Source organism: Danio rerio, chromosome 16, assembly GCF_049306965.1.
Source record: "Danio rerio strain Tuebingen ecotype United States chromosome 16, GRCz12tu, whole genome shotgun sequence".
Taxonomy (NCBI): Eukaryota; Metazoa; Chordata; class Actinopteri; order Cypriniformes; family Danionidae; genus Danio; species Danio rerio.
The window spans coordinates 38591526-38618734 of record NC_133191.1 but is presented as its reverse complement, the minus strand read 5'-3'; the positions used below and the strand labels follow the sequence as shown (position 1 = coordinate 38618734).

General features: G+C 35.7%; 1 protein-coding gene across 2 annotated transcripts in view; it reads right to left on the bottom strand.

Moving 5' to 3' along the window:
* si:dkey-34d22.1 overlaps positions 1-27209 on the bottom strand; it is a 49481-nt gene that overhangs the window by 16178 nt on the left and 6094 nt on the right. Inside the window, exons 1-3 of one of the 2 annotated variants that reach the window (XM_021473022.3) lie at positions 16793-16965; positions 8923-9144; positions 6922-7059 (exon numbers count right to left, since the gene is read on the bottom strand). In XM_021473022.3, the coding sequence (XP_021328697.1) occupies positions 6922-7059; positions 8923-9144; positions 16793-16892 (460 nt within the window). In that variant the 5' untranslated portion in view covers positions 16893-16965. Of the gene's footprint in view, positions 1-6921; positions 7060-8922; positions 9145-16792; positions 16966-27209 lie in introns of those variants that run through there. The other variant, XM_073926276.1, reaches the window with a different exon arrangement.

The following is a 27209-nucleotide window of genomic DNA, read 5'->3' as shown; positions in this document are numbered from 1 at the left end:
GGACACACCAAGCCTATGGTCAGCTGTTGGGCTTTGTCAGTCAGTTGGTCAGCATAAATACATCTAATTGCTTTGGTTACACAGTGTTAGGGCTGCACGATATATCGTTTCAGCATCGAAATCGCGATGTGCGCATCCGCGATAGTCACATCGCAGGAGGGTGCGATGCAAAAAAAAAAAAAAAAAAAAATTATATATATATTATGGGTGGAGCCGAACCGGAATACGGTATTCGGAAAAGCAGGAATAGCGTGTTTTTACGAATACTTATTTCAAACAATACTTGATAAATTATTTGTATTTGGGAACAAGAAAAACATTATATCAAAAAGCTGCGTTTCCTCATGAGACCGCACTGCATGCCCGCGTGAGTGAGTGAGTTAGTGAGTGAGACGTTCAGGAGTCGGTGGGCGGGGTGGGGCCGGGGTAAGGAGACTGAGCAGGCTGCTTCTCTATACAGCAACAAAGAAGGCTTGGCAGAGCGAAAAATACTTTTCTGCATTACTATTTTTGTTTATTTTATCATACTAAAATAACACGTGACAGAAGTTCACTCAAAAGTGAAAGTTCTTTCTGTTATTTACTAACACTCCCGTCATTCCTACTACTTTCAGAACATAAATTTTGATATTTTACCATATGAGAATGCAATGCAGTTATGAAAATTAAGAAATTAAAGCAATACAGAGATCTGGTCCCCGCGTCAGGTCAGGGTGCACCTGTAACCTTAAAAACGCAGACGCGGCGGAGGCGCACTAAACTCACACGGGAAAGAACTGGGCATTCAATTTATGTTTTAGTGAAATAATTATTTAAATACAGCTCTTTTGATCTCTAAAGGGGAAAATAGCAAAAGAAATTTGTCGTTAAATTAATTTTAGCAAAGACGCAACTGCCTGTCATTTTCACATTCGTTTTTCAGTTAGGGATTTGGTCTATTAGAGTAACCTAATAAAATTGTTTTGTTGAACATTGTAGTCTACACAATAATCGATATTATAATTTATTAAATACATTAGCTATTATTAAAACTAAACTATACAATTGATAAAACAAAACCCTTTTTAATGTTTAAACATTAAAAAGGGTTTTGTTTTATCAATTAAAACTTGTTTCTTTTTAAGTTTTAAAACTTGTTTTCAATTTGTTTCTTATTACAACTGTTAGCGGTGTCAAAATGAAAGCAAGCTTTCATTTTGACACCGCTAACAGTTGTAATAAGAAACATCACATTATGCAGAAGCATGCAGTCTCAAGTTAAAAACACCTTTTGAGTTTAAAGATGATCAGCCTGCCAAGTCAAGTTTACAGTGTCATAAATGAAATGGGTAGCATGAGTAAAGGGGATTTGCCCAGCACACAACCTCATGCGCTGCTGGTAGGCTGAATGATAATCTTTAAAAATATATAGGCTATGCAATACAAAACTTTAAACATTTATTTATTTTTTAATGAAAAGAAAAGAAATCAGGAGAGTAAAATATAATTTAAACCACTGGTCTGGCGCTGATACTTTATTGTTTGTATCCAGAAGAAGGGGAAAAAAGCACGTGAAAACCTGGCTGGGGAGACGGCGATAACATATCAGTTCTTCAGCAAAGATCACATCATTGTGATGCGTTTATCATACAACGCAGTTCGTGTTTATAATCATTAATATTAACTAGGATTAATTCTCTCTCTAGACTTAGTTTTAGGGCTTGTTCTTGTCGGCGCAATATAGCCTCGGCTTATTGCACGTACGAATCCGATTGTGAAGAATGATTAAGCGCTTGCATTTTTTATTGGATCCTATTCGCAAGTTATTCATTGTTTTGTTTTTTAAGTGGTGCGAACATTATTTACTGGCAAACATGTTCCTCGATCTCGTACATCAACAAATAATGTAGCCTACTTAAGTTAATTTACCTTTTATGTAAAAATTAAGGAATAACCGAATTTAATATTAATAAATAAAACATCCGTATAAACGTACATGTTTATTTTTGAACTTTCGTTAATAAAACAACACAAAACTGTTTATAAATATTGTAGTTAAATATTACATTACTTTAACTGCTTGAAACTGTATAATAATAACAATTTAACGTTACATTTTTAAGAACTTAACAAAAATTCTAAATGGCACTTTATTAATCAGTGTAATAATAATATAAATATTAATAATTATACGTAAAAAGAAAATATTAACCTAGTAACAATATAAGTCAGATGTTTAAAAAAACAGCGTAGTTTCTCTCCACCTTTTGTAGTCATATTTTTAATTATTTGCCAGAAAAACTAACATGTTGACTTTCTCCGGTTTAAGTGAAGAATGGGGTTATAATGTTTCCAGCAATACACTGTCAGACGGTGTGCTTGTAGCGAAAAATGCACAGACAGGCTACTTTTTCACAACCATGCGATAGAGGGCTTCTGCTTCTGTTCCGCCGCCCGCATTTCTCGCAACGCAGGTTTCTCTACGCTGCGGAGCGGCGCGTTCTTAACTAGTTACCAAATAGCCTATGCTCAATTTCTCGTCAATGTCTTCCATTTATCACTTTCTCTTTTGTATCTGGCCATTTTTGCAAATGCCTCTGCCATGCCTGGCTGAGCTGGGCTTCTGCGTTTAGAAGACAGGAGTTGATTAAGCCTACATGGCTTTTTTCCCTCGCCGTCAATCGCCACTAGCTTGCATGGTTCGGGACCCGTGGATCTGCGTATCGATGGATTTGCTCCTCAGTGTTTGGACTCTCAGCACTCAGCAGTGAATATTAAAACACACTTTACTTAAAACCCCCATACAAAAAGCTTAATCCAAATTGATTGGTTCACCTTTCTAGTTCGGCACGAATCCAAAATGTTCCCAGATGTAAGAGTTCGTTTTCTAACAAGATTCATGGTTGAACTTGAACTTGCTGAATCGCGCCTAATGTTATATTCTAACAGATATGTAATACTTGGCAACATAACAGTAATTTGTGTTTTAAAGTGCCTGACGTCACGTACTACGGCCGGTGGCAATGGACAACCGAGGTGGCAATGACCACCGGGGTGACGCGGTTATGGTGACCGTCACAGCCCTAGTTTTAAGTATATATATATATATATATATATATATATATATATATATATATATATATATATATATATATAAAATATCGCAATATATATCGCAGAGGAAAAAAATATCGCAATGTCAATTTTTTCCAATATCGTGCAGCCCTACACAGTGTTATCATTTATTTAGCATGCTGAATTGGTGAGCCGTTGACTGAGGAGAACGGTCTAACTGGGTTTTCATCAATGCATCAGAGTGCCAGTGTGACAAGTAAACAAATTAAGAAGGAACACAAAGAGGTCTGCTGCAATTTCGCTACATTTCTCAAATGTTTACAAACGATACGTATTATTAGATCCCTCCATAGTGAGTGACGATTACTGTGATAACGCTACTGAACGCTGCTTTGTGTATGCTATGCACGCATGTTAAAATGCATGTTCCGGCTTCCCATTGTGAACGAGAAACCAGTTTAACAGATTCGTTTCAGTCGACTGCCAACGCAGGCCAACGTGAGGCGACAAAACAGTTAGCTTTCATTAGTGCTAGTTGTTTTGCGTCAATTTTGCGGCCCTAAGACTAAAGGGCTTTATTCTGCTAAAACATCCACCTGGATGTACTTTATGCCGCTTATTGCACAGCTATTTGCCACAAAACCAAAAAATTTGACACAAAACATTGTTCTGAGCTGTAATGGTTTACTGTTTCCTTAATTAAATCAGACAGAAACCAAAACAGCTGATGGAGTATAACGTTGCACTAACCAGCACATAATTAAGTCACAAAATGGCGGCAAACAGTCAAAAACACAAAGCCGACCGAAACAAAATAAAGCATAATAAAGGATAAACTAACCTACAAATTATTATTTCACAAGACATCGCCAAACATTCAAAAAAGTGTGACAGACAAGCAGTTACATATGAATGTGGATGTAAGTATAAGGACATATTCATTGAGGGTCATAGCAATTCTAAAGCCTGGTTTATACTTCTGCGTCAAGTGACCGGCGTAACCCACGGCGCAGGCTACGCGCGTGGCTGTGCATTTATACTTCTGCGCGCTGTCTCTGTTGGTCTGCATTAACACTTCCGAAACGCTAGTTGGCAGTGAGGTGTAAATGTTCCTCTGTGTCGAGTTTCTTCGCTGCTTTTTTGTTTTTCCTGAATACTTCCGGGATGTACAAGTGGCTCAAACTCGCTCATTTTAAGGCCGGAAACGGCGGACGTGCAGCAACTTTAACTATGAGGTAAACAAAAAACAAAACTTTCCATTCGGAGCTCCTTCACGGGACTCCACACTTGTAAACAATTGCTACATTGGGTTCGCGCTATTCGCGCGGCTCTCAGTCCCGCCCCGACTCGTCAGCGCTACCAAGCCGATCAATCACAGAGCTTGCGCTACGCGTTGTTGCGACGTGTAGTTACATTTTTTTTGAGAGGTGCACGTCAGTGACGGCGACGGCCATGGCGAAGGGCTATGCGTCAGCACCGTAGCATACGCCGGTGTTTGACGCAGAAGTATAAATCAGCCTTAAGTTTCCAGATGAGCCTGCGTTATTTAGAGGTCGTTAACTAGAGATAACATACTTTGGAATGTCAGAAGTAAGTACTACAGACAGCTGCGTAGTCATAGTGTGATAAACATTAACACGGTTTGTTGTGAATAAACGTTGACGTTAATCTGATTCACGAATATCCAATTATTACATCATCAACTGAGTGTGCTCTTGTTTTCTGGGCTTGAATAGAAAGCATTTTATTTGTAATACAAGTACAGGTTGACGCTTAAAGACATTTATTTTAGTCTAGTCTACCACTACGACACATGTAAGGATGTTTATTGCGTGAACTCCGGTAGGGCGGTTCACATATGAAGTTGGAAAAGAAGTAAACAGTAGTTGAGATTAGGAACTACTCCCACTTCTTAAGTCAGCTCAAGTGGTGTTTACTGGGTGAGCTGTACATTTAGAGGACAAACAGTCCATGCTTTGTTTACTTTTGTAATATACAACACTCTCAGAGCAGGAAGAACCATGGAGTCACATGGTATAATCTATTAGTTCTAATTTTGTTGATAGGTTTGTGGCTTTCTTCTTTGTCTTCTGTTTATTGATGACGTGGGAAGTGATGCAGAACTTGATGCTAGAAAGGATTGGTTAAATAGGACATGAAAAAGCCTAAAGAAGTATGGATTTTAAATGACAACTGTCATTTTTAAATTAATATTATATTAAATTATAATTTTATTTAGTAAAGAATTGTACATTAAATATAGTTTATATGATAACAATAGAATGAGAATGTAAATTGTAGATACTGTGGGTGTTTAATTTACTTTCCATTTATTATATTGTCAGTATATTACTAGACATCTAGAGATTGAATATAAATTGAAATATATAATTGAATAAATTATTAAATATTAAATGCCTATCTAGGCATCTAAGCATCTGTTTACTTATTAAAAATTAATTACTTAATTTATTCAATTATAAATTTATATTATTTATAATAAAAAAATACAATTATATATTTTCCAATTTATATATTATATATAATATAATTTATGTGAAGGGAAAATAATCGTAAAAGGCCATTTATTATCATTTTCATTCCTAATATTATATTTTACAACTTAAAAACTTGGTATTTAATATAAAGTGGGTACGGAAAGTATTGAGACCCCCTTAATGTTTTTACTCTGTTATATGGATTTGAGGATCCTCTGCCATTCCTCCTTATAGATCCTCTCCAGTTCTGTCAGGTTGGATGGTAAACGTTGGTGGACAGCCATTTTTAGGTCTCTCCAGAGATGCTCAATTGGGTTTAAGTCAGGGGTCTGGTTGGGCCATTCAAGAACAGTCACAGAGTTGATGTAAATCCACTCATTCGTTATTTTAGCCATGTGCTTGGAGTCATTGTCTTGTTGAAAGGTAAACCTTTGTCTTATATAGACAGGTGTGTGGCTTTACTAATCAAGTCCAATCAATATAATCAAACACAGCTGGACTCAATTGAAGGTGTAGAACCATCTCGAGGATTATCCAAAAAAATGCACCACCTGAGGTAAATATATCAGTATCACAGCAAAGGGTTTGAATACTGAATACAGTTTTCTTTTTAATAAATCTGCAGAAAATGTCAGCAAGACTGGGTTTTTCTGTCAATATGGGTTACTGTAAGGGGGTTTGAATACTTTCTGTACCCACTGTACATAGTTTTATTCAATTACATCCAGTTTTATTTAATTTAAAATTGTATTATTTAATGTAATCTATGGGGCGACGCAATGGCACAGTAGGTAGTGCTGTCGAGTCCCGGCTGGGTCAGTTGGAATTTCTGTGTGGAGTTTGCATGTTCTCCTCGCGTTCACGTGGGTTTCCTCCGGTTGCTCCGGTTTCCCCCACAGTCCAAACACATGCACTGTAGGTGAATTGGGTAAGATAACTTGTCCGTAGTGTAAGTGTGTGAATGAATAAGTGTGAAAGGATGTTTCCTAGAGATGGGTTGTACCTGGAAAGGTATCCGATGCGTAAAAAATGTGCTGGATAAGTTGCTGTGGCGACCCCAGATTAATAAAAAGACTAAGCCGACAAGAAAATGAATGTAATCTATATGACATCGATTGTATTGGAGAAATTAAATCTTACATGAGTTTTTAATATCAGTTAATTCAGTAACATTTAATTACATAATTATATTCGCTTAGTTATCATTTTAAATTTATAATAAGTATTTATTCAATTAAATTCGTTTATTTCTATAGTGCTTTCACAATGTAGATTGTGTTAAAGCCGCTTACTGTAATATATTTATAAGATTTTTCTAATGTTTATTGATGATGTGGGTAGTGATGCAGAACATGAACAGAGCTGTTACCTGAGTGCTGATTGGTTGAATAAGACATGACGAAGCCCCGTCCTGATCGGTGAGTGCCTGAGATGAAATGCACTGTTATTTCATTGGTACTCACAGATATGTTCCTGTTTGTGGTCGACAACTGCCCACACAAAGGACCTGTGAAACAACAGAGTGCATATAAACAAGCAGAGTAGGTTTGATTTCATGCACACCTTCACTGCCATAAAAGGCATGTTCAAGCACACTTTTGTGGCTGCATCACTGTTATGCTACAGCAGAGTGGAATTCAGCATGCAAACCGCAGTCAAGCTTATGGTCACATGACTCCGAGGCACTAAAGAACAGCGTGAGGTGGACGCTCTGGAATTTCTCAATAACAACATGCTGTAAATGAGGTGGCTCTGAAATTACAGCAGATGAAGGTGGAGAGTAACTGTAAATTTCCTACTTGTGTTGGCCTTTTGGGATAAGACTGCATAGCAAAGTTTCAGGATAGTTTCGAGAGGATTTCACAATGCTAAGAATGAACTTGAAACACGGGTTTAAGAAAGAATATTTAATACAGTTTTTAATTTTTAAAATATTAATATTTTGAATATGATATTTTATATTTAAAGAATAGCTAATTATAAAAGAAATTTGTTTTAATAGAAAATAGTTATAAACATTAAATGTATTTTTATTTATAATTTTAAAATACTGAAAATAATTAGTAAAAACTCTAAATGGATATTAAATATAAACTATGTACTTTCCTTTTTTAATAACTATATTAAATTATAAATACTTTTCTAGTTTATATGGTAGTCAAAGGATGAGGAAGCAGGGGCGCGTTTAGTGATTTGGGGGCAAAAAGCAACTCCAGCCATGGGGCCCAAGTCCTAAAATGCACTCTTTCTACTTTTATTTAATTAGCTGTTTTGTCACTAAATCTTCTTTTCTATGTTTTATCTTAATGCAAGTGCCAATTTAAAAGTGAATTACTTAATTTTCTCCAAATGAATTTACAACTAAAAATAATAAATATACAGTGTAAGTCAGAATTATTAGCCCTCCTGAATTATTAGCCCCCCCTATTTATTTGTTTCCCCAATTTCTGTTTAATGGAAAGAAGATTTTTTCCAACACATTTCTAAACATAATAGTTTTAATAACTCATTTCTAATAACTGATTCACTGTATCTTTGCCATGATGACAGTACATTTGACATTTAAAGGCTTAACTAGGTTAATTAGGTTAACTAGGTAGGTTGGGGTAATTAGGTAAGTTATTGTATAATGATGGTTTGTTCTGTAGACTATCGAAAAAAATTATAGCTTAAAGGGGCTAATAATTTTGACCTTAAAATGGCCATTACAAAATTAAAAACTGCTTTTATTCAAGTCGAAATAAAACAAGTAAATGTTTCTTCAGAAGAAAAAATATTATCAGACATACTGTGAAAATTTCCTTGCTCTGTTAAACATAATTTAGGAAATATTTAAAAAAGAAAATGAAATTCAAAGGGGGACTAATAATTCTGACTTCAACTGTATATTGTTTATAAATATGACTGCTGGATTGCTCCTAGATTAGAGGTGGTGGATATTTTTTGTTTGTTGTTTTGGCTATCGAAAAAAAATAGCTTAAATGGGCAAATAATTTTGACCTTAAAATGGCTTTTAAAAAATTAAAAGCTGCTTTTTATTCTAGCCGAAATAAAACAAATAAGACTTTCTCCAGAAGAAAAAAATACTATCATACATACTGTGAAAATTTTCCTGCTCTGTTAAACATAAATTGTGTTGAACCACAATTTGAAAGAAACATCGGATTTTCATTCCTTTATTATAAGTAATTTTTGATAAATCACTACTTTTTGCTGCTTCAAGTTATTTCATTGACCACTGTGGGTTTCTTTGGTCAATGAAAGGGTACCACAGTTTTGTTCACATCTGTAAACAAACTGTAAACCAAAATCCAGTGTGTGTGTGTAGCACTTTTGGTGCATACAGATGTCTATGTGAACAGGGTCATACCCACTCTGGTGGCTCCACTGCTGTCTGTGATGGTGAGAGAGCCAGATATGCAGTCTTGGCTCCTCTCCAAGTCAAAATCCCCAAAGGTCAAGAGCAGCGTCTGGCCCTTCGCTACCTTTAAAGTCCATTCACACTGGGTGTGGTTGGGGTAGGTTCCTGGGAAGTTCAGCGAGGTCAGTGTGCCACTGCTGGGACCGAGGACTGTGTGTCCACACCCATCGCCTGAGAAAAAGAACAAGAGAAAAGAAATCACTCTAATTTGAAAAGGCATTTATTCTGCAGTTAATGATCTAGGTTTGTGGTCTCATTCCACATGTAATTAACCCAGACACTGTATTTCTCATTTAACATCCATGAATCATTAAATACTGCTCCCTGAAATCTTAAAGGGATGGTTCACTCAACAATTTAAATTCTTTTACCAAACAAAACACATTTTGAAGTATCGTAGTAGCAACTGACTTCCATATTATTTCTTTAACTAAGGATGTAAATAGTTTACAACATTCCTCAAAATATCTACTTTTGTGCCTAACAGAAATAACTTGTGAAATTTTCTAACCACTTGAGGATGAGTGAATGGTAAATACATTTTTTCATACTAAGGATGTTAATAGTTACCGGTTTCCAACATACTTCAAAATATCTTCTTTTGTGATTAACAGTAATATCTCCTGAAGTTTTCGAACCACTTGAGGCTAAGTGAACGATAAATCCATTTTAATTTTTGTGTTGACTTTAGTCATTTTTTTTTTAATCCTAAGGATGTAAATAGTTACTGGTTTCCAACATACTTCAAAATATCTTCTTTTGTGCTTAACAGGAATAACATGCGAAGTTTTCTAACCACTTGAGGCTGAGTAAATGGTATGTATGGTTATGGTAAAATTTTCATTTTGTGTGAACTATAGTACAAAACTTTTCATACTAAGGATGTAAACAGTTACCAGTTTCCAACATACTTCAAAATATCTTCTTTTGTTCCTAACAGAAGTAACTTATGAAGATTTTGGAACCACTTAAGACTGAGTGAACGGTGAGTACATTTTCATTTTTTGTTTGAACTATAGTACATTTTTTCATACTAAGGATGAAAAAAGTTACCGGTTTCCAACATTCTTCAAAATATCTTCTTTTGTGCCTAACAGAAATAAATCTTGAAGCTTTAGAAATTAATAACTGCTGTCTTAAAGGGATTGTTCACCCAAAAATTAAAATTTGCTTAACAAACTAGTACCAACTACCAAACAAAAGACAGTTTGAAGTGGTAGCCATTGACTTCAATAGTATTTTTTCATACCAAGGATGTAAATAGTTACCAGTTTCCAACATACTTCAAAATATCTTCTTTTGTGCTTAACAGTAAAAACCCTTGAAGTTTTGGAACCGCCTGAGGCTGAGTAAATGGTAAGTACATTTTTATTTAGTACATTTTCTTCATACTAAGGATGTAAATAGTTACCAGTTTCCAACATACTTCAAAATATCTTCTTTTGTGCTTAACAGTAAAAACTCTTGAAGTTTAGGAACCGCCTGAGGCTGAGTAAACGGTAAGTACATTTTTATTTAGTACATTTTCTTCATACTAAGGATGTAAATAGTTACCAGTTTCCAACATACTTCAAAATATCTTCTTTTGTGCTAAACAGAAATAACTCAGTGTTTTGGAACCACTTGAGGCTGAGTGAACAGTAAGTACATTTACATTTTTTGTGAACTATCCCTTTAACATGCTTACAGCTTGTGGTGGAATGAGACAGGATGCATTGTGGGTATTGGCAGGTCGTCAGCTGGGTATTGAAGAGCTAAAGCTTGTGCGGTAAAGGGGGCTTGCCAGTTTCATCGCATTATTCACACTTGAGGGGCTTTCCATAATGGTGTTAATTAAAGCCATAATTGCAGTAGGGTTTAGTTGATGGTGATGCTCTGTTGTGGGGTAACTTCCACAGACAAGCTCTGCCAAGTTCATCAACATGACATAATCACCTCAAAATATCCCCCAAAACAATTCCATACTAATAGTGCCAGTAAATCCCAGAGTCAATATGAATGGCCTAATGTTTTGCTTCATTTATGGCTAAATACTAAGTCCATCGTCCGTCTGCCATTCCTAATTTCCCCGTCAGCTCTGATTCATTCCAGCTTGAAGCTTTTGTGGTCCCCTTCTTTCCGCTTTAGGAGCAATCTATCTCCAATCTACCAAAGCTCTTGTTGCTGTGAACTATCTTAATCATCACATAGGAAAACAAACACAGTTTTGTGGTCAGACTGTTAACTGGCAATGTTCAAACAATTCACTGTGACTCAGTGTGGTTAACGGGTTGAATGTGAGATATGGGTGATGGTGATTTTATCTACATGAGACTTTATGTATTTTTAAAACTCATTGTGGGTAAATTTGGGGGCGTTATTGGCAATTAATTGTTATCTTAAACCTCATAAGAAAAAGCAATTCATTATTTTACTAGGAGGGCATTTTATGTAGATGACTAGCCTTTTTTTATTCTTTGTTCTGTTTCAAATCACTTTTTTGTATTCTTTGTATTTGAAATTAAGACGTTTTTGGAAGGAAGTTGTTATTTTCTTAGACTTGTTGTATTTGATGTTTCTTTTATATTTGTATTTTTAAAGCATTTTGAATTAACATTGTGAAATGTGGTACATAAATACTTGCTTTGCCTTGACTAGGGCAGCACGCTGGCTCAGTGGTTAGCACTGTCACAGCAAGAAGGTCGCTGGTTCTAGTCCTGGCTGGGCCGGTTGGCTTGGCATTTCTGTGTGGAGTTTGCATGTTCTCCCTGTGTTTGTGTGGGTTTTCTCCGGGTGCTCCGGTTACCCCCATGGTCCAAATACATGCGCTATAGGTGAATTGAATTAACTAAGTTGGCCGTAGTGCTTACTGCATGTGTGAATGCGAGAGTGTGTGGGTGTTTCTCAGTGCTGGGTTGCGGCTGGAGCGGCAACTGCTGCCTAAAACATGCCGGAATAGTTGGTGGTTTATTCCGCTGTGGAGACCCCTGATAAATAAGGGACTAAGCCCAAGGAAAATGAATGAATGAGTGCCTTGCCTAGTAAGGTAACATACATTATGTTTAAACAGAGAAGCATCTTTTGACCCCTTTCCTGATTTCTTTGAAGGAAGAGTCGATGTGTGTATTTTAGGGTTTTTACTTTTAAGGGTTTTTCTTTTTCCTGACTTTTCCCTGTCTTTTACTGACTTTTTTTTAACATTCATGACCTTTTCACCTTATTTTTCATACAAGGGTGGTATGGTCATTGTAGCTTAAATGTATCAAGAATTCTGATCTCATTCATTTCATTTAATGTTTAGACATACAAAACAACTTGTACTTCTAATAATAACCATATTAAATAATCTTTTTTCCCCATAATTTGTTTTCACAACCAATTGGTTAATGTCTGTTAAAGTGGACCGGTTTGGTTTTGTAACAAATTTTTTTAAAAATTCTAAACAAAAATCACTGACATCTTGTGACTGCCGAATGTGCAGTCTTCTGATATTTAACCATTTCATCTCCTATTTTCAATTAGTTACTGTTTATTCTATTCACTGGAGCTTCTGCTTGCATTCAGCTTGTTTTCCTCATTTGTAAGTTGCTTTGAATTAAAGCATCTGCTAAATAAGTGAATATAAATACTTTAAAAAAAAAAAACTAAATGAATCAAAAAGTGGATCAATCTAAAGCTTCCACCCATATATATCATGAAAACCGGCAAAATGTAAGCCACATTTTACATGTATGGTTAAATTCAAAATTATGAGCCCTCCTGTGATTTTATTTTTTTTATTTTATTTTATTTATTTGATTATTTATCATCTTTCTTTTTTGAATATTTCCCAAATGATGTTTAACAAAGCAAGACATTTTTCACAATATTTTCTACAATATTTCTGGAGAAATTCTTGTGTTATTTTGGCTAGAATAAAAGCAGTGTCCAGTTTCTTATTAGCCCCTTAAGCAATATTTTTGACACCTTTTCATTCGAGTCTGTTTTGCCTGATGTCTTTTTGTCTGATAACTTTTCTTCTGAGTCTCTTTTGCCTGATGTCTTTTAGTCTGATAACTTTTCTTCTGAGTCTGTTTTGCCTGATGTCTTTTTGTCTGATAACTTTTCTTCTGAGTCTCTTTTGCCTGATGTCTTTTAGTCTGATAACTTTTCTTCTGAGTCTGTTTTGCCTGATGTCTTTTTGTCTGATAACTTTTCTTCTGAGTCTCTTTTGTCTGATGTCTTTTAGTCTGATAACTTTTCTTCTGAGTCTGTTTTGCCTGATGTCTTTTTGTCTGATATCTTTTCTTCTGAGTCTGTTTTGTCTGATGTCTTTTTGTCTGATAACTTTTCGTCTGAGTCTGTTTTGTCTGATAACTTTTGATCTCAGTCTGTTTTGCCTGATGTCTTTTTGTCTGATAACACTTCATTTGAGTCTGTTTTGCCTGATGTCTTTTTGTCTGATAACTTTTCTTTTGAATTTGTTTTGCCTGATGTCTTTTTGTCTGATAACTTTTCTTTTGAATCTGTTTTGCCTGATGTCTTTTTGTCTGATAACTTTTCTTTTGAATCTGTTTTGCCTGATGTCTTTTTGTCTGATAACTTTTCTTCTCAATCTGTTTTGCCTGATGTCTTTTTGTCTGATAACTTTTCTTCTGAATCTGTTTTGCCTGATGTCTTTTTGTCTGATAACTTTTCTTCTGAATCTGTTTTGCCTGATGTCTTTTTGTCTGATAACTTTTCTTTTGAATTTGTTTTGCCTGATGTCTTTTTGTCTGATAACTTTTCTTTTGAATCTGTTTTGCCTGATGTCTTTTTGTCTGATAACTTTTCTTTTGAATCTGTTTTGCCTGATGTCTTTTTGTCTGATAACTTTTCTTCTCAATCTGTTTTGCCTGATGTATTTTTGTCTGATAACTTTTCTTCTGAATCTGTTTTGCCTGATGTCTTTTTGTCTGATAACTTTTCTTCTGAATCTGTTTTGCCTGATGTCTTTTAGTCTGGTAACTTTTCTTCTGAGTCTGTTTTTTCTGATAACTTTTGATCTCAGTCTGTTTTGCCTGATGTCTTTTTGTCTGATAACATTTCATTTGAGTCTGTTTTGCCTGATGTCTTTTAGTCTGATAACTTTTCATGGGTCTGTTTTGTCTGATAACTTTTGATCTCAGCCTGTTTTGCCTGATGTCTTTTTGTCTGATAACTTTTCTTCTGAGTCTGTTTTGCCTGATTACTTTTTTGGTCTGATAACTTTTGATCTCAGTGTGTTTTGTCTGATGTCTTTAGTCTGATCACTTTTCTTCTGAGTCTGTTTTGCCTGATGTCTTTTAGTCTGATAACTTTTGATCTCGGTCTGTTTTGCCTGATGTCTTTTGGTCTCATAACTTTTCTTCTGAGTCTGTTTTGCCTGATTACTTTTTTGGTCTGATAACTTTTGATCTCAGTGTGTTTTGTCTGATGTCTTTAGTCTGATCACTTTTCTTCTGAGTCTGTTTTGCCTGATGTCTTTTAGTCTGATAACTTTTGATCTCGGTCTGTTTTGCCTGATGTCTTTTGGTCTCATAACTTTTCTTCTGAATCTGTTTTGCCTGATGTCTTTTAGTCTGATAACTTTTCATCTCGGTCCCGATGCTTAAATGTACAAGACCCGATACTTGACTTTGTTTTTTCCTGAGACTTGAAGCCTTTCATTCTGAGGAACGATGCCTGAAATGATAAGGCATGACGCCTTGTCATTGTATGATTGAGGTCTGAAGATGTCCTAAAATGTACACCGTAGCCCTAAAGACCGTGATTAATGTAGCTTTGTGGTGCTATAAAAAGATTGCTGTATGCTTAATCCCAACCAGCCCAACAATACTTGCACAACCAATGGTGTGTCTTTTGTGCAGGGCTGTTTGTTATTTTTTGACCAATGGTAGGAAGAGTGAGTGTTCAGAAAAAAATATAAACAATAATATAAAAACAATATTTTTATGTAACCAAAACAATAATTTCTTTAATTTCCTTTGACGTTAAAGGACGATTAGCCACAGCTTAAATAGGCCAGTTTCTTCACAGACTAAGCTCAACATTCACTACTATGAACTCCTCATGAAGCATTGCCTGAGGCAATCTTGAGACATTATTTAACAGCAGGCAGACAGTGCGATGACATCTGTGCGATGTCTGCTAGTTGAGTTCACAGCAAGGTGTTTAAAGCACGCAGCGCTTGAGGATGCATATACTGGGTATAATTAAGACACTTGCTGACACCCAATATAACATTCCTTACAGCTGAGCTACCATGAATGCACTGGGACCAAGGATACCGATCCGTCATCGGAACTATCAGACAGCATGTAATTTTATTTTTTCTGCAGGAGATTTGCTGGCACGTCCCTGCAGGCCTGGGCCCATGGCAGACAGGATGTTCGGCTGTTTAGATTGTCACATAATAATTCCTCATCTGTCAATCATATTACAACTGTAAAGTAAAAATATTTGGGCATGAGCTCTTTATCCTGCTCCTTTGTGTTCTGGCAAATCACAGACAATCTCTAGACCTTGAATAGCTTTGAAACTAAATAAAAATACAGCAATTTCACAAACATGTCAGCTTCCACCTTAGCACAATAACATCCCCCAAAAAACAGAATGCTTCCCCTCTGGCTCATATGCGCAGAGTTCAGTGGGTGGACGTTTGACTGGAAAACAGTTTCCGTAATCCTCACAGTCTGTGAATCTGGCTGTAGTGATTCATGCTGACCCCTCACACATTGAGACATACCATAAACAAGTCCATTCTTCCTAGCTCACTCTCTAAACACAACAAGCCAGGACGTCAGCACATCTTCCAATCAGGCAGTCCAGATGCTGATGTGATCCTGATCTTATATGGACATATTCAACACAAGCAAAGCATTTACTGTAGTTTCAAATTTGTGAGGAAATATAATAGCAAAATATGGGCGAAATAATGCTCTAACAGAATTCATCGTAATAAATGTTTATGTAAAAGTAAAATAACGTTAACATTCTGACGTGTGCTTATTTACAGTAATATATTTAAAAATGTGCGATCATAGATTTGATTATAAAAGATTCTTACTTTGAACAATAGTGAGTTACAAACATAAAGATTTTAAATGGCAACTAATTAGTACTTTGGGACTGCAATGTGATCCCCAAATAATAAATAATCTAAAAAAATGTCAATTATAATAATATATCCATTGATTTTAAAAGGTTCTTGCTTTGAGCAATAGAGAGTTACAAAGTACAAACATTTTACATGGCAACTAGTACTTTGGGATTGCTAAATCTCTAAATCTCTAGATCTCTAAAAAACTAATAATCCTTAACAAATATAAGTCAATTATAATAATATCAATTGATTCTTGTTGAAAATATGCCTGACAACATCTTTAGCTTGTATCATGTTTGTCCAAAGGAAACTAGACATATTGCAATGTGTGAAGTATTACACTTTTGGTGCTTGTTCATTTTTTGCATAACCATTTATTTCTCAAAATATTTTAAGAGAATAGTCAACATAGCAGCAATGTCAGGATAATAATGTACCATACATTTCCCAAAGTTTAGCATGACAAAACAGTTGAAAGGAATAAAGGAATTCATAATGGAAAATTCAAGTTTTTTTTTCAATGACTCGATTATGTTATATTTTACATGTTCTCAAAATAATTACTGTGTTTTAAGTGGGAAAATGCCAACGTGCCCAAACTGTAAGTGTCCTAGTTTTTAATCAAACATTATCTGTCAATCTTCTGACTGTACTGTCAAACCATAATAAATGTTTTCATTCATATTATTAATGTACAGTAGCGCTTCGGAGTTTTACGCGTAGTTGGCGCAGTCTTACCCTTTTGGCCGTATACCAAGACCAGTGCTTCGATGCTGAGAATAAGCCAAACCCGAAAAAATTCCACAGTATTCCAAAGAGCTCCATAACTGGCATGCATGTTTTCCTGCGGGATTCCTCCTTCCCTTCGCGGACTCGTTCATGAGTTTTACTTCATGTCGTAATTACAATCTAGTCTCTCGCACTTCTCATGCTATTAAGGCTGCAAAGTGTAGCCCATCCCCAACTGGGCATGGGTTAATGTACGCTACTTTTATTGGCCTCAGGACGTGCTAGTCAACTTATTTACAATTCCCTTTCAGTGCTTGGCTGGTATGGAGTGAGACGTCCCGCTTTTTTCTAGTCAATATTATTAACAACAAGCATGGATAACCCTGCAAATAATGTAATACGGAAGTTGAGACGTTTTCGTGGTTACAAAATTACAACGCACTATAATGAAACCGGCTAGCCTACTCTGTGGAAGTTTTAAATGCGCTGAAATCTTCTGAATGTCTATCAGCAGGTATTTTCACACACAACACTAACGTAAATCCCACATGAAAAAAAGTAATTTATAATTAACACTGTAGTGTTTCTGAACTACGCTACAGACATAATTTAAGTCATGGTAGGCTAGCAAATCATATTTTCATTTTTGGTGAAATACTCATGAGTGAATTTGAGTGAAATAATGAGCTTATACTGACCCCTAGTGATACGAATTGTAAAATATGTTCATGTTCAGTTACTTATATAGTACTCATAGTTTTAGAATTGTGTAATGTTACATTGAAAAAATAAATATTCATTAAATTTACAACATTTTTAAGGTAAGTGATTGCAAAAAATTAATATGAGCTAATTTTAAACAAATTAAGTTTAGTAATGTTTAACCTAATTTGTTTAAATTCAGCCCATATACATCTTTTGTAACCACTTACCTTAAAGATAGTAAATCCAATTAATATTTTTTTTCAATGTCTGCTAATATTGTTAGGAAATGCCATATAATATTGGACTACCAAAATACAAGTACACATGTAAAAATAAAGATTCCAAAGATGTGTTTTTATTTCATTTGTTTATTTTTGCAGTGATGAGATAACAATTTTGGTTTCTTAAAGATCCAATTGGTTTTTGGTTCAAAGGTACCCTTTTTTCAACTATATACTAGTTTGTGAATTTGAAAGATTCCATTATTTTACAAAATAGTATAATGTTTACGTGATCTCAAAATCCCATGAGGAAAATATTATAGTAACTTTTAGTTAACCATACATGACTTAATCTGTTGTAGTAATTAGTTGCTGTGGTAATACAACTATATAAACAAATTAGCCAAACTTTTCTACATGGCAGGGTATGTTACACTTTAATACACCACAGTTTACTGCAGTAAAAGATTCTAAAAAATACGTATTGGTGTAGTACACTAGTATTCTTTAACAAAGTGTTGTAAATGCTATAGGTTATACAATACAGTTTAGTATTTAATAAAAACTACTATGATATATTTCATGTGGGAGGGGCGTCATGGTGGCACAATGGGGAGCACAAATGCCTCACAATATAAAGGTCACTGGTTCGAGCCCCGTCTGGGTCAGTTGACATTTTGTCCACACGTGTGGAGTTTGCATGTTTTCCCCATGTTCACATGGGTTTCTTCCAGGTGCTCCGGTTTCCTCCACAGTCCAAAAGACATGCGCTATAACAGAATTGAATAAACAAAATCGGCTGTAGTGTATGTGTGTGAATGAGTGTGTATGGGAGTTTCCCAGAGTTGGGTTGCGGATGGAAGGGCATCCGCTGCGTTAAACACATGCTGGATAAATTGGCGGTTCATTCCACTGTGGCAGCCCCAGATTAATAAAGCGACTAAGCTGAAAAGAAAAGGAATTAATGAATGAATGAATTTTCATGTGGGGTGGTGGCCACCAAGTAACAATAGTTGTAAAAAAATAAGGCTTGAGTTATTTTACTTTTGAACATATTTTTTAAAAATACTATTCATTTCTTCAGGGATAAAACATTGGAAAGGACATAATGACAGGATGGGTTGGTTCTGTTTAACATGGCTTTGAATGCTTAAAGTACAGTAATTTGCTGCAGAGTTTACGTGTGAATTGAGGATGTTTTAAGTATGTAGCCGTACATTTTGCTTTTATAGTTTTTGTCATTTATTACAGATGTGGCAGTCCTGACATGCTGACTTAGAAAGAAAATTCATATCACTCTTACACAGAGGCAGACACCATTACATCAGTTGCAAACCATTTGCAGCCATTTATTCAGCGTAATGTCTTACAACATTGTTTGCATATTACAACGTTTTCTTTAAGTCTTAGATTGTTTTGACTTTCTATTAATGCAGTACCACATGGTCTCATTTGGGCAGTGTGTGTGTGTGTGTGTGTGTGTGTGTGTGTGTGTGTGTGTGTGTGTGTGTGTGTGTGAGAGAGAGAGAGAGAGAGAGAGAGAGAGTATGTATGTGATTGAACATGCTGAATTATCTCATCAGTGAAGGCATTTTCTGGTAAAAGGGCCTGACGATGTGAGTTCCTGTACCATAGAAACTATTTACAGAGAAAAACAGTATCATACGCCATGTTTCTTTTCGTTCTGCTTAATCAAGTACCCCAAAAAAGATATTTAAAATAAACAAAACAATTAGTGTATTTTGACTGCTTTCTTTAATAACTACATTACACAATACTTGTACTTTTACTTTCAGTACTTGAGTAGTAAATTTTGAAATAAACTACTTGCAATACTTAAGTACAAAAAATGTTGAATACTTTTGTACTTCCAGTTAAGTATGGTGCTTAAAGAGCACTTCTACTCAAGTCACTTTTTGATAAAGCACTTGTACTTTTACTTAAGTATGGGTCTCTAGTACTTTATACATCTCTGCTCATTTCTAAATTGGTCTATGAGAATAGTTCACCCAAAAAGGAAAAATGCACTTAGTGCCATTTACTCCCTCAAGTGGTTGCAAACTTTTATGAGTGTCGCTTTTTGTGTATGTGGATTGTGCGATATTTTTAATAAAACAGGAAACCAGTAACCTTGGACTTCCACAATAGAAAAGACAAATAAAGTAGAATGGTATAAGGTTTCCAGCTTTCTTTAAAATATCATCTTTTAGGTTTAGCAAAAGAAAATGAGTTAAATCAGCTTTGTTACAAGTGAAGAGTGAGTAAATGATGACCGAATTTTCAGTTTTGGGTGAACTATCCTAAGTAAAGCAAGTTTCAGAACTACCTTAAACTGTCAAAATACTCATTCAAGTTTGTGTCTGTATATATATTTTGTTTCCAAAGTTTGTTTAAATGCTATTTGTCAAATTCTACACTGTAAAAAAAATCCGTAATTTTACGGTTTATTTCCGGCAGCTGGAAAAATGTAAAATTTCTTTAAATTACAAAAATTTACTGTAAAATAACAGAGGTTTAATTACAGAAATTTAAATTGAAGTAAATGTCTGTAATTTAATATCCGTTATTTTACTGTAAATTTCTGTAATTTAACGTCCGTTATTCTACACTTTTTTTCCCCGACACCCCAGCTGCCGGAAATAAACCGTAAAATTACGGATTTTTTTACAGTGTAATTTCCTCTCCATATTTGTAACGGTTGTTGGGGCGTATCCCATATTTTTATATCTCAATGTTGACAGGTATGGTTTAATCTCTTGATTTTCTGACAAACAAAGCCTTTTAAACTAGCAATAAGCAGATCTAATTGAAGTATGTAAATCCAATTCATACATTTAAAATACAAGATATATGTAAATATGACTTATTTGTACATTTAAAAAAATTATCAGAAAAAGTTTATACATGAATATGATCGCATATAGCCTATATTTGGGGTCCAAGGAACATTTCCTGGTTTTGATAAATAGGCTACTTTATGTTAATACTTTACATTTAAGTACAGCAGTTTTCTTTTGACTTGTTAAGAACAGTGCTAATTTTAATTAACTTTTAAAAGCACATTTTAATTTAAACATTGAAAATTTATTTTATTTTTTACCTGTAAGCACAGTGCAGTGTTAAAGTTCAAGCTATTTATAATGTTTAAAGTGGCTGATGATAATAAATATTCTTAAGAAGAATTAATCTGGCATGCTTTTGAACTGCGCAGAGCTGTATCTGCTTAATTAGGCCTAGTGTGCTACTGTACTTCAATACTGGTTATTATGGTGGTATTTAGAGAGACAATTTTTTTCTGAGGTGGTACTTAGTGAAAAAAGTTTGAGAACCACTGAGTTGGATAATAATATAATACTCTCTAATTAACCATCTAATTTTTTTCAAAAATGTGTCAAGATTTTAATGTAATTAAGGTATATTAAGGTATATTTGAAACACTTTATACCTTATTATTAAGCATGCTATTGTTTATTTTATGGAATAAAACTGTGAAGATTAATAATACGTTTAAACAGGGTTGCGAACTGACGATCAGGGGGGTCAACTTTTTTAGTAATGTTAGTTTGTGTAATACATGCTTCAGTCATTTCTGTATTTATTTTTAATTACATCTACTTTATTAATAAAATGTATTTAAGTTTTAAGTGTTTTGAGGGATGTTTTCTGGCCCACAGTATCCTCTGATTACCTCTTTCAGACGTTAGGTCAAACACTACATACTTATGTGTCTAATTTGACTTTCCTTTCAGGCCATTTAAATATACAAACACCTATATTATAAAAAAAAAAAAAACAGTGTGAACACCTGTCTATCAGTGCTTTGGATCTGCCGGTTTACAAACTGTTGAATGAACTTTTTCTTGCATAGACTGATTGGGGCAATGATGCATTCACAGTGAATCATTACAAGGGTGGTCAAATGTTTATATTATCTATTATTTTAATTTATATTATTATTATGGCGATGCAGTGGCGCAGTGGATAACACTGTCACCTCACAGCTATAGGCATGGGCCGGTATAAGATTCTGATGGTATGTGGTATGATAACCTTGGATAAAAATATCACGGTATCACTGTATTACTACTCTAAAATTAGTTATTTTTAAATATCTGGGTAAAAAACTAAAACCTTTTCCCCTTTGAACACAATATATTTTATTTTGTGAAAGATTTAAAATATTTTGGAGCTGTAAACATGTGAGGCTAAATTATTCAACTGAAGCATTGACTTCCGCTGTCTTCATTAGTTTCAAAAACACAATTTAAAACAGCATTTTTAGATATCGTTTCTGCTGGAAATACTGTTGTCCTAAAAAAAAAAAAAAACTTGACTTTTCCAAACTGCGGTATACCTTGAAAACGCTTATCATCCCCATGCCTACTCACAGCAAGAAGGTTGCTGGTTCAAGCCTCAGCTGGGTCAGTTGGCATTTCTGTGTGGATTTTTTTTGCATGTTCTCCCCGTGTTGGCATGGGTTTCCTCCGGGTGCTCTGGTTTCCCCCACAAATACAAAGAAATGTGGTATAGGTAAATAGGGTATGCTAAAATTTTCCGTAGTGTATGTGTGTGTATGGATGTTTCCCAGTGATGGGTTGATGCTGGAAGGGCATCCGCTGTGTAAAACATATGCTGAATAAGTTGGTGGTTCATTCTGCTGTGGCGACCCCAGATTATAAAAGCGACTAAGCCAAAAAGAAAATGAATGAATGAATGAATATTATTATTATTTAAACTACAGATCAAAGTGAACTATTTTTCACTAAAGGGCCGCCCCCTATAGATCTTGTTTTGATGTCCTTCATGGGAGATCAAGCATAATTAGGGGGATCAATCCTCCCCAAACCCCCCTGGAATTTACAACCTGCGTTTGAAATTAAAAAAGAACTCTTGCTATTCTGTTTTCATTTTAATCATATCTTTGTATTTTGAATTTTTACCACCAGATGGCAATAAAGCATTAAGAAACGGTTAAATAAGCTAGCATGACAATCGTGTTGTGTACAATCCGACATGCTAAATACAACATATTTGAACTACCCAGGCAGATTACAGTCTGATTATAGCGAGAATTTACAATAAAGACCATTCTGCTTCAGTAAAAGGTCACAAAGTTCTCTCTCACTGCAGTACATTTTTTGTTTTGTTTCCTTTTCAGAGTCTAATCATATAAACAGTATTTATTCTTAGAACACTTTTCCCTATACAAGACACATACGTGCTCACAATCTCATTTTACCTGAGAGCAGCTCTTCATAATCCTCCCACACTTGACTTGTATTGAATAAAACTCGGCACAGCCCATCACTCTTTTGTCATTTACCTCAAACAGAAGGTTTGTGGGTGTACCGGCGACTCCCTTAACGGGACTCAAACATAGTTTTGTGGAGGAAAGTGTACCTGTTTCACCCTTCATAATGCTATACAGAGCACATTCTGGGATTCACGCGGGACAGCTAAACAAATGATAAACCGCTACACTCTGCTTGAAAAAGAAAGTCCTGAACAAGGTCATGCAGGAGGAGATGGTGACTGGTTGTGCTTGAGGGAGATCCCAGAGACCATGGATTTGGATAGTGTTGCAGGATCAGTAGGGACTTTTGTTAGCAAACTTTGTGTATAATTAAAGGGATATAGGGCTGCACCGTGGCGCAGTGGGTAGCACGAATGGCTCACAGCAAGAAGGTCGCTGGTTTGAGTCTCGGCTGGTTTTTTTTTCCAGTTTCCCCTTCAGTCCAAAGACATAGATGAATTGAAAAACTAAATTGACCGTAGTGTATGAGTGTGAATCACTGGTGCAAATGAGTGTGCATGGATGTTTCCCAGTACTGGGTTGCAGCTGGAAGGACATCCACTGTGTAAAACATATGCTGGATAAATTGGCGGTTCATTCCACTGTGGCAACCCCTGATGAATAAAAGGACTAAGCTGAATAAGAATGAATGAATAAATAAGCAATATCAGATGAGTAACAGTGCGATATATATCGGCATTGGTGGGAGGCGTGTGTTGTGTGCTTTAGTGGCCTCACCAGTGCCGATATACAGCCATATGCTACTAGTGTGATATTGTCACGTTCCGGTAAAGGGAAAAAGGATTTAGGATTTATTATTAATAAAATAAAAGGCAAAAATAAACAACCCCGAGGGGGAAAACACTACTACAACAAACAATAAATCAAACAAACAAACTTGACTGGGCAGGCAGGACTGGACACAGCAGGACAGGTAAACATCGACAACATATGATGACGAACTCGCACAGGACAGCAGACATAAGGGGTTTATAAACTGTAGGAAATTAACAAAAAAAAAACAGATGAACATAATTAACTAATAATGGGTTAACAAGGAGGGTGGGACTAGACAATAGACGGGAGAGCGCATGACACAGAGAGACAACACAAGCCATGCGCTCACATGACAGGACAAGAACATGCGGCCAATGAGAGAACTCATCAACCGCATGTTCATGACAAGACGAGCACAACACTGAAGCGCACGACAAAAGCACGTGACCACAATGTAAACATCGAGCCACGTGCTTTGACAAAAGACGCAAGACACGAGCACACGATAGATAAACACCTTACCGTGCGCTCACACATAAGCAACGCGCATGCTTCATCTCAGCGCCAACCAAAACTGAAACCAACTAGACGGAGGCGCCGAGAATAAAGCAGCGCGATGCTGACAGAACAAACACAAACACTAGTACAAGAGCGCGCACGTCTGAGGGACGCAGAGCGTGCGCGGCCACATCAAGCGCCAGCGCACACACTCTGCGTACACCCACGACGGCGCGCGCGCACACAGAGACATAAACAGGACCAGACATGAGTAGTGTCAAAGCTCTGCCACCAAAACAAGAATTTACAAGACCAAAGTGGCAGAACCCTTACAGATATTGCTCATTTATTCATTTTATAAATATATATAGCTATAGCACACTGCTACTTGTGTGATATTGCGTTTATACAAAAGTTTGACGCCATAATTGTGTATAAAAACAAAATCAAACATGGAGTCTCAAAAACCCTTTTGTATGAGGAACTACTTTCTTCCGCGTTGGATTCAAATCATAAGCTGACAGTTAAACAGCTGAGCAAGCATCTTTTAAACTTTAGATCTGTAGTGTCTGCTTCTGGTGACTGTGTGTTGGCGGAGTAATACACAAAGGGTAAAGAGGCTGTACGGGTGCTGATATTACTTAAATATATCACGGCTATCAGCCAATCAGATTCGAGAACCAGACAGAACTGTTGTATAAAGGGATATAATGTTGGCCTACAATAAAAAAATTTTAGGTTTGTGACTTTTATGAAACGAAATAGATTTTTTGTCTATAGACCTGCAATTAAGTCAGCAAGGCCCAAAATAAATCTTTAATTTTATTAATATTTCCTCAAATACTATATTTTTTTAATCATATGTAGGCATATTTGTTTTTTCAGTGAGATATGTAAGCTCATTTCTGAAATAACTGCAAATTCATATCTCACAATTTAGACGTTCATAGAAATTGTATGTTTATAATACACAATTTTGACTTTATTTCTGGGCAACGCAGTGGCGCAGTAGGTAGTGCTGTTGCCTCACAGCAAGAAGGTTGCTGGGTTGCTGGTTTGATCCTTGGCTCGGTTGGCGTTTATGTGTGGAGTTTGCATGTTCTTCCTGCGTTCGCATGGGTTTCCTCCGGGTGCTCCGGTTTCCTTAGGTTTTATGTGCCAGCATGGATATGGTTGTCTGTGGATATGGATTTGGATATGGTTGTCTGCAATGCATGTTTTATTTAGCCGCGCATAAATGTATGCCTATCTCTTATTCCGTGTTGTTCAAAAAGCTTGGTCCACAAACAAAAGCGAAACCTATGCTTATTGGTTGTGATATAGCGAGTTTGAACCAATCTGGGCATGGAGGAGGGACAATGCATCAATGTATCATGTCTGATTTGTCCGGAGACACAGTGACGAGCGTTTCTTTGTCAAATCAGCGTTGTCAAATGTTGATGATGTAACCGCACTGATTCCGGAGCCTCTGAAAGTCCTGGAACACTGGAAAGCTGAGATTCTCTTCTTTATGCCAATCTTTGAATTGTATGAATCGGATCAGCGGATCAAAAGTTATTAAACATTTAAGAGCAATACTTATTTTTAGCCGCGGGCGGCTGTCTCGGTCTTTAAGGGTTAAAACCGTTGATATGCAATTGTTCATGGTATGATAATCGTGCACGTTCAAATCGTGGTAAACCGTCATACCGGTATATTGTTACAACCCTAGTGTGAATGTGTGTGTGAATGATTCCCAGAGGTGGGTTGTGGCTGGAAGGGCATCCGCTGCGTAAAAATGTGCTGGATAAGTTGGCGGTTCATTCCGCTGTGGTGACCCCGGATTAATAAAGGAACTAAGCCGACAAGAAAATGAATGAATGAATGACATTACTTCTCATAAGTGTTAGTTCATTTATTATACTTTTATAAGTTTGCATCGCACAATTTTGACTTTATTTTTCCAAAAAAATTCGGATTTTACATCTCGCATTTTTACTTTTTACTTTTAATTGCTAGTTTATGTCACCATTTTTGAATTGAGAGTTTATATCGCAATTCTGATGTGTTTGGTTCTGGTTATCATGACTCACTTTATATCAGTTTAAAAATCACAACAGCCTGAATTTTGACATTTTTCTCAGAAGTTTGTCTTATTTTGACTTTAAAACTTTTTGCATCTCAACTTAATTTCTTGTGTACATTTTTCTGACATGTTGATTTTATTAATTTATTTTTGACAATTTAAACTCAGAATTATATGTGTATATTTTCCAATTCTGTTTTTTTTTCTCTGAATTTGACATTTATATCTCACGATTTTGACTGTTCCCCCACAAAATGTATCACACAATTTTGACTTTCTTTTTAAAGAATTTTGAGTTTACATTTTGCAGTTTTTACTTTTACTTGTAATTGCTAGTTTATATGTCTCCTTTTTTGAATTGCAAGTTTATATTGTATTTCTAATGTTTTTTCAAAAGGGGTCTGGATGCAGACCTGGTGAAGTGCAATCTGAGCTGCGTCCAATGCTTTTTAATGGGCTCACCTAACCCCACCCCTAACCCTACCCATCAAAGTGATGTCACTCGCTCCATTTGAGTGCATTGTGTCTGACATTGCATCGCTGAGTGATGCAATCTCAGCTTGCATCATAAAGGCTGCATCCAGATACTATTGCTTTTTTCTGATGTTTTCTAAACTCAGACAGCTCTAACTTTTTTCTCTTTTTTTTCTCATTTAGCAATTTTGACTTTAGAGCAATTCCACTCATATGTCAACCTTGCCATAAAAAATATAGTTTTACAGTACTTTAGAAATACTCAAAAATGTCTCTGTCAATGTTTTCAAACTATTATATTTGATTTATCAAAGTAACACAAGTTACAATTTCACATCTGTCACATCCATAACCGAGAGATGTCACACCCATAACCAAGTTTTTTCCTCATGA